Here is an 8,765-nt window from a genome sequence, read left to right as displayed (position 1 = left end):
AAATTCTAATGACTTCAATATGTATTAACTTCGAAAAATGGTTGTATATTAACCTATAATTAGAAAGAAGAAAAAAAACCCTTTAAGACTATATAAGATCCTTCTAATAATTTATGGGTGTTTCTACACCTCGTTTAGTTTCTATTGTAATTTCTTTTTTTTTTTAACTTCGACCTTGTTGTTTATTATGTTCATTCATACAACGAATAGATGATAGATAAAGTTTAAAAATTATGAGTGCAACTTGGAAAGCTAGAACTCTGCTAACATGTTATTTTAATAATCACTTTGACCTAATTTTAAGTATAACTAATTAATAAGTATAGGTTATGTTAATCAGAATTCTTGGATCACTAAAGTAAAGTTTTATGATGATAAAATAATACCCTACAATGAAATATTCAACTTTATGTAACTTTTTGAATAAATAACTTATGGCAAATGCTAAATAGTGCCCCCGGGCACTCTTTAAGCCCTTAAATAGTAAGCTTTTTATAGAATTTTTATCGAAATGCGTAAAGTCAATGCATTGGAAATTGTGATGTTTAACTTTTTAAATAAAAAGTTTCTTTAAATGGAATACTTAGAGAGTGCCCCGGAGCACTCGTTAGCAAGACCCATAACTTATTTATTTAAAATTCTTCAAGAGCACTCACAACAAGACTCTATTTAAATGGTAATGTGATTAGACATGTGTTTTTAGCCTTCATACAAATTAAGCTCTTTCCTAAATTTGATTGAGTGTACTCTCTTTTTATAATACAAATTGGCTAGTGACTTTGGAAGTAATATTTAAATAGATTTCTGACTTTATAAATATTAATTTTAAAAAGATTTTTAACTCTATTAAACTGTCAAATTGATTTCTTCTATATTCAATCACTTAATATCATTATCAATTGCATAAAAAAAATCACTTGATATCAATTGTGTCCCTATGTCAGATCCAAAACCTCCACTTCAAGTCCAATATTTTAACACTTGCTCACACTCTTTAAATTTTCGTGTATATTTTTATTTTGTTGTTCCTAGTACAATTATATTTTGGAATACTTTCATTTGAGGTTAGCTAGAGAAAGAGTGCCCTAATAACTAAACAGCTTATTGTATTTATGGTGTTATTATTATATTAAATCAGTTGAGTGTACTCATATCATCATCTAAAATCCCACACCATAAAGTATGTCTTTATGAAATGGTTTGTTTGACTACTCAAATTTTACATGACCCACAATAATAATTTTGGCTTAAATTGAAATGAAATGATTCATTAGGGCATGAAAATTCAATTTCAAAAAGTATAATCCTTCTAATTAAACTTTTTTTTTTTGAAAAAGTAAGTGTAATTTGTCAATTCTTTCATCAACAAGCAGAGATGTTTGCAGTTCGGTTTAAATAAATTATTTTCGAAAGTAATAATAAATCTTAGGTAACAACTTAACATATTCTTTTTGTTTCTAATTATTATTATAATAAAAAACGAATATATTGTTCGAATTTGGGCAAAATATGAATTGTCTTAATTTTCTTTGACCTACTTTTTTTTTATAATTAAAACAAAGGAAGTAGTTTTTTCAACCAATACAAGTTCAAGATCATTTTGCACCTATAACACTTTTCATTCCATATGTTTCCTCTTTCATGCAAGATATTAAAAAAACCACCTGATGGAGCAGTAATTAATCAAATTCACCCAGACCCATAAAAGGTAATTTTATTTTTTTATTTTTTTGGAAATGCCATGACATGATAAGAAAAAATGAGATGAGAGAGATAGTTCAATATCGTTCTTCTTTTGTTGATGATAAAATTTAATATCGTTTTAAATTGATAGTACTTGGATGCTTCAAATTTATTGATGTGTTTCCAATACCTCTGCAGCCTCCACAAACCGTTAGCTAAATTTATACGGTACAATTAATAGTCTAGTAGCATTCAAACAAAAAAAAAAAATTAATAGTAGTAATCCTATACAAACTTATTTCTCTTTTTTCTTTTTTCATCAATCGTGATTAATTAGATCTAATTTATATTATATCATAAGTAGGCATTTCAAAGTATTTTTATGTTTTGGTCACTTGAATTCGTTATAGGACTAATTCTTAAGTTGGCAACATCAACATGAAACGCAAAATGTCAATGATATGATAACAATAGTAAAACAAGTTTATTTCAGAAAGTCGTGTCAATAATTTTTAACCAAAATGTCAATGAGGAAATAACAAATATCAAAAGGGGTAAACTTAATGAGTTAAAATTGAGAAGTTCAAATTTATGGGTTAAAATTGAACAATAGTAACACATAAGGGTTAAAATCACTCAATTAAAACTTGTTTCTATAGTTTAATACTATCCTATGAAAATAAATCAAATAATTACAACAATTATTCACTCTATTGATTTTTGTGATATAATGCATTGTATTGAACACATTTTACTTAATAAAATATTATAAGTCTTTCTTCGTCCAAAAAAAAAACAACTCAATTTTAACAATTAAATTTTATTAAAAATCACATTTATCAAATGATACCCAAATACTGAGTACAATTTTTTTTTCTAATAATTTATATATACCGATTAAATATCCTTAGTTACTTTATCCCATAACTGTAATTCAGTAGTATATATACCAGAGATGTTATTTACATGAGATTAAGTTTGACTTCAAAAGTTCTCATTTTTCCAAAGTTAATAACTTGACGATAAAAAATACTCTTATTCCGGCAACAGTTATTTACAACTCAAAATTTTTCATTTTTCTACGATTAAAAGTGTGCGATACTACTTGACAAAAAAATGCTCTTCTTCCACTAAAAAAATTACTCTTAATAACTTTTCTTTGGGACAAATGTACTCTTAATTACCTAAGATATTAGTCACCTATGAAACTATTTTTTCAAATCCAAAGCATCAAATTTACCTTGCCCATTCAACAACATTTTACAGGTAAAGTTGGTTTAATTGAAATTGAATCTTAAACTATGTAGTAGTACCCTTAAAAAAAAAAATCTAATAATATGCTTATTTATAAGAGCTAGTCTTATATGGTCATAAACTAAATGTATAGTACTTGGAGGCACATATAATTTTTAAGCCACTTATGCATAAATAGAAAATCGATTATTTGTCTCATCAAAGCAAATCATTGATGAAAGAAACTTCTTGACCCCGGTCACCTTCCCACCCAACATACACATATAATTTAATCAATTTAAAAATACAAAATTCAAACAACAAATAAACATACTATATTTATATCCAACATACTTGTACTTTAATCAGATCAGATTAAAATACAAATTCAAACACTTCCAAACACATATTGTAATCATAAATAATTATAAATATCCACCAAAGGTATACCCCATATGGCTCCCTAACACATTAACAAAACACACAATTCCAAAACTACCCTTACAACATAGGTAGCTAGCTAGTAAGTAGTAACAATAATCTAGTACAATCCAACATAGTCAATCTTAGAAAACTTAAATCCTAATTATGAAAACAAATAGTAGTACCACACAATTAAGTCTTATAATAATCCTTAATTAATCCATAATCCATAATTAGTAATTCCACATGCAATCAAGCTCAGATGAACCCAATACTCCCATTGTGTGACCACCACCATCAACCACCACCCTTTGATCCTCGGCCGGCGGCATTCCCCAACCACCAAGAAAATCACCGCCACCACCATGAAAAGGCTGCGCCGCCGCCGGGGAGAAAAAGAAAGGAAGTTGAAGATTATCTTGTAATGATCTCAAGCTAGGAAAAGCAGAAACACCAACATTCCTTTGGAACCTTGCAAAAGGATCCATGTTTGCATTCATATGAGAAACAAGATCAAAACTTCCATTGTTGTTGTTGAAGTTGTTTTGAACAGAGACAACATTTGATGTTGTAGATGTTGTGGAGAAACAGGACACGTGCTCCTTTTGTTCAGTGTTGTTATTGGAGCTATTGTAGTTACACATTTGACCACCGTTGAATGCGGCGGTGCTAGCCGCGGCATAAGGAGATGAATCAAGAAGAGGTGGAAGATACACCGAAGAAGGTGAACTTGGTTCAGGACAAAGACTCATGCTATTGTTGCTTGCAGAGTTTGTTGAGGCTATTTTGGTCTTTTTTGAACCACTTGTGGTGGCCGACACGGTTGTGCCACCGTTTCCAGTGTTGCTCTTTTGAAACACACGTGAAATGACCCATTCATCCTTCATTAATAAATAAAAAAAAAGGATGAATTAGTTAGTCAGAACAAAAATAAATTGTTATGTAACTGTTTATAAAGTGAGATTTTGGTATAAGAAAAAAGCTGAACATGGAAAAGTGATTATTGTTGGTAGTTAATGATAATGATGATAGGATAAACTAAGATAAGAAATATGGCAGTGATAAAGGTACACTAGTTTTAACTTTTGATATTAATCAATTTGGTTAAAATTGATATTCCTTATTATAAAAAAATATATTATTTTTTAGATTAATGAAATGTTTGATGTATTTGATCCATCATACTATGAACTAAATATATCAAATATTTTATAAATCTAAAAAAAAAAAAAAATTCTTATAAAAATGACGAAGAGAGTACTATATAATACTACTATGGATTATAGTTGAATTAATGTGATTGGTTATGGTTCCCATACAAACTCATGTACTCACAAAAGTATGATAAGAAAGTATGACATGCACCATAGGGTAATAACCATTAACATTTACAATTGATTAATTCTCTGGCATAATCATTCATATTCATATCCACCAAAAGTACAAAATCCTAATCGAGAAAAATCATCAACATTGATGAATGAAACCATTGCATTTAGAAAGCCTAATAACAAAAGATTCCACCTATCTCTCTAGTACTCTCTTACTCTCTTGAAAGTATCAAAATGCGGCTCAAAATCACACTTAGAACAAAGTAGTAGTAGTAGTAGTAGTACACTACAATACTCTTCAAACTAAGATCCTAACAAATTAATCAACGACCGTCTTATTTGAACTTCAAAATACGAATATAGACATAGACACCATGATTCTTCAAAATAAAGACACAGACACTAGACACCGCCACCATGATTCTTCAAAATAAAAACATAGACACAGACACCAGACACCGACAAAACAAATTTGATTTCAAAAAACATATTTCTTCAAATGAAATAAGCTATTGTAAGAAAATGAAAAGGTGATTTATTTACCTTGGAGTTTCTTGAGAGAAAATGGTAAGCAAATTTGCCTTCAAGGCGATATTCATGCATAACCCAGTTACTTTTTTCACCTTTAGGAGCTCTACCTCTGTAGAAAACAAGGGTTTTCTTCATACCAACAAGAGAGTAAGTTTTTGAGCTATAAATCTCTCTGTCTTTTCCTGTTGCTTTCCAGTAACCAGCTTCAGTAGCTCTATTTGTACGCAACCCAGTTGGATATTTTCTGTCACGTAAACTGAAGAAGTACCATTCTTTCTCACCCATCTTAGCTTTTTCTGTTAAAAACCAAAAAAAATGAATCTTTTTATGGATTCATGAAGATAAACAAAAAAGGGTTGTTTAGTAATTTTACCTGGTAGTTCCCATGGTTCACACTTGTTGAGATCAACTTCAGCTATGGCTCTTGCAGTGAAAGTGTTGTCAAGTACTTTTTTGAGAAGGTAGAATGTTATGAGTTCTTCATCTGTTGGGTGGAAACGAAAACCAGGTGGTAAATGTGCATCATTGTTGTTGTTGTTGGTGGTGGTGGTGGTGGTGGAGTTGTTCATGTGGTGGTGGTGGTGGTGGTGGAAGAAACTTTCCATTTGAGAAAATGAAAAGAGAGAAGTGAAAAGTGGTTTGAAGAAGAATGAGATGAGAGAATGTGAATTTAAGAAGAGAAGAAAATAGAATCTTGAAGAGTAAAATGGTCTTAATGGCTTTTCATTATATAGGGAAAGAGTGAAGTAAAATAGTGAAAGGAGATTATGGAAAAAGGTTGCACTTTTTCTTCTTTTGTTGGAATAGAGTTTACTTATTTATAATAATAAAGGGTTTTTGAAATGATTTTCATTTTCATAGGGATTTGATGAATCGACTGCCAGAGAGAAAAAGGTAAAACGAATAATAAATGTAATAGAGTTGTACTCAATTTTTAAGGGTAAATCAGTATTTTTTTTTTCTTTTAGCATATCTTTAATTTTGTTCGGGGTCAGTTTTAACTTTCTTTTAATCGCAATTGTTGAAAATCGAACTGTGGTTCTTCTTACTAAGTTTAGCGTCTATCAACATTGAATAAACTAACGATTGGTTAAATTAGTTTTTTTTTTTTTGTGTGTAATTGTAAAGATTAATTGTGTAATATAAGTAGGAGTAGATGATACTTCTAACGGTTAGTATAATATTGGCGGAAGCTCAAGTCACAAATCCAACATGAAATCTTAGTTAAGTTATAAAAGATATATTTCATCTAAACAGTCTCGAGCAAAATAATAACCAATTTTATCCTCATCTTCTGGCATCTGTTCCACCCTCATCTCATTTGTTGGATTTATGTTCGATTTCTTTATCTTCCTATTATTATTTTTTTATGGAATTTCAACCATTAGATTTGACGCAAAACAAAAGGCAGGATGCTTGGGCCGACGATGATCCTGGACTCAATTTTTTCTCTAGTCCTAATTCAATAGTGCCAAATATAAAAGTCAAGTTAATTTCTAATGTTGTAGGTCGAACTCTATATTATCAGAACTTATTTTTCAGAGAATTAAAGAATTAAAACAAAATAAATAAATAATTCTGTAATATGATGTTGATATTATGGCTGTAAAATGTGTGTTACTCTGCAGTGTCCTGTTCTGTTCCGTTTCTGATAATATCTCTCTCTACTCTCTGATCTGACAAGAAGAGCTTATCATACATATAATCCACGTAGATGAAGAAATATAGAGAGAGAGAAAGTGATGTACTAGAAAGAGAGAGAAAGTGGGGTAGCTAGGTTTGGAGTATGCGTGCGTGCGTGAAGAAATATTGTGCAGGTATTCCTCTGTCAGTAAAGAAATTGGAACAGAGTGGGAACAGAAAGTGAGTAACTAGTTTTTTAAACAATACAGATCAATCAAAAACCTTTTTCTTTCTTAAACACAAAAAATTATTAAAAGGGAGATTTTTTTTCACCATGTATGTGTATAAATAAGTTGATAAAGCTGTAACATATCTTATGTGTCAGCTACCACAGTAGTGGTACAAATTATAAATGGAGTATTTTACCAAAAAAATTATTAAAAATTGAGTAATATTTAATATTAATACTATTTAAATTACCAACCATGTTTATTACACGCCTGCTTCCTTCATTTTTATTTATGTGAAAAATCTTTTGCTTTTCTTCTTTTCTTATTCTATTGACTCTAATTTAACTACTCTTTAAAATGTTGCTATTCTGTCATTCTATACACATGTGTATTAATTATTAATTATATTAAGAAAATATTTTTTGGTCTATTAATTAATGAACTAAATATGATAAATAAAATTTGAAGTTTTGTGTATTTTATTTTATTTTCTTAACTAATGATTCGAGGCACTGGTTAGCATAGTCTTTATATACTTCCTTGATAACATACTGGTAACTTCTTTTTTTTTTAAGATTTCGGTCATTTGTCAATAAAGTTGTGAACTTATTAATCCATTGTTTAGATAGTTAGTATTTTCTAAGCTCAACTCTCAATAAAGACATCAATTATTAAGACTAGTAAAAAATGGGTAAACTGCACTTTGACCATCTGACCAAGTTAACGCATATGTGGCAATTGACTCAATGCCACGTCACAATGTCTTTCCATGTGGACATTGAAGCACATGTCATGTCAACATATGTGGCAAGTCATGCTGACGTGACATACGAGTCATTGTTCATGTGGCAAGACACGCTGACTTGTCATGTGAGTCAATTGCCACTTGTGCGCTGACTTAGTCAAAATTGATAACGAGCCATCCTTTTGCAAAAAGGGCTAAAATTTGAGGGTTAAAATTGCAAGTTTGTTGAAAGTTAAGAGAAAAAAATGCTATTTTAAAAATTAAAGGACCAAAATTGTAAATTTGTGAAAATTGGAAGGCCAAAAATATTAACCTAATTGATTATTTTTTTTGTTGGCATATCAAAATAATAATAAAAAATTATAAAGTGTCGATTGACACTTTATAAAGTTTTCATCCTTGCTCTCTCCAATAACAAATATTGTTAATCATGAATTTAACTCTCAAATATTTTCACTACACTATAGTATTATTATATTATTTTTTTACTAGTACACTATTACATTATCTACTGCTTTTCTTAGGAGTATTATCAACTTTTTAATAGCATTATTATAATTAATATGCTAAATTAATTAAGAGAGACAAATCAAACAGTTTATATGAAGAGTTGCAGCCCCCTTTGTGGATGATGCAGTAGTACTACCATAGTTGGTGACTACATATATAAGACAAATAAACGTCTTTGAAAGCTAGGTAAAAAAAAAAAGGAAAATGTTAAACAGTGCTCCCGGGGCACTAGTTAAGGATGCAAAAATAGTAATTTGGCATTGGAGTTTGTACAGTCAACTTCTCGAAAAGTTAAAAAGTATTATTTACTTTTCAAAACTTTCTAATTTTGGTTTCCTTAACCAGTGCCCCGGGGGCACCGGTTAGCATGACCCAAAAAAAAAAAAGGACTTTTGCAAGAGTGTCATTGATTATTTTTTTTCCACTTCCTTTTTTCCCATCAAATTATGGGCATGT

At 29.9% G+C, this 8,765-nt stretch overlaps 1 protein-coding gene across 1 annotated transcript; it reads right to left on the bottom strand.

Annotated features, from left to right (window-relative positions):
• Positions 1-3,317: 3,317 nt before the first annotated feature.
• On the bottom strand, positions 3,318-5,806 carry LOC123895134 (protein CUP-SHAPED COTYLEDON 2-like). The gene is made up of 3 exons (XM_045945351.1): positions 5,575-5,806; positions 5,214-5,497; positions 3,318-4,220 (listed from the first exon to the last, which is right to left on the bottom strand). Exons 1-3 carry the CDS (start codon positions 5,804-5,806, stop codon positions 3,573-3,575), a joined length of 1,164 nt encoding a protein of 387 aa, XP_045801307.1. The 3' UTR covers positions 3,318-3,572.
• Between the last annotated feature and the right edge of the window lie 2,959 nt (positions 5,807-8,765).

This window comes from Trifolium pratense, linkage group LG7 (assembly GCF_020283565.1).
Source record: "Trifolium pratense cultivar HEN17-A07 linkage group LG7, ARS_RC_1.1, whole genome shotgun sequence".
In the NCBI taxonomy this organism is placed as follows: Eukaryota; Viridiplantae; Streptophyta; class Magnoliopsida; order Fabales; family Fabaceae; genus Trifolium; species Trifolium pratense.
Note: the sequence above shows the minus strand (reverse complement) of the source record. Positions and strands in the feature narration are given on the sequence as shown.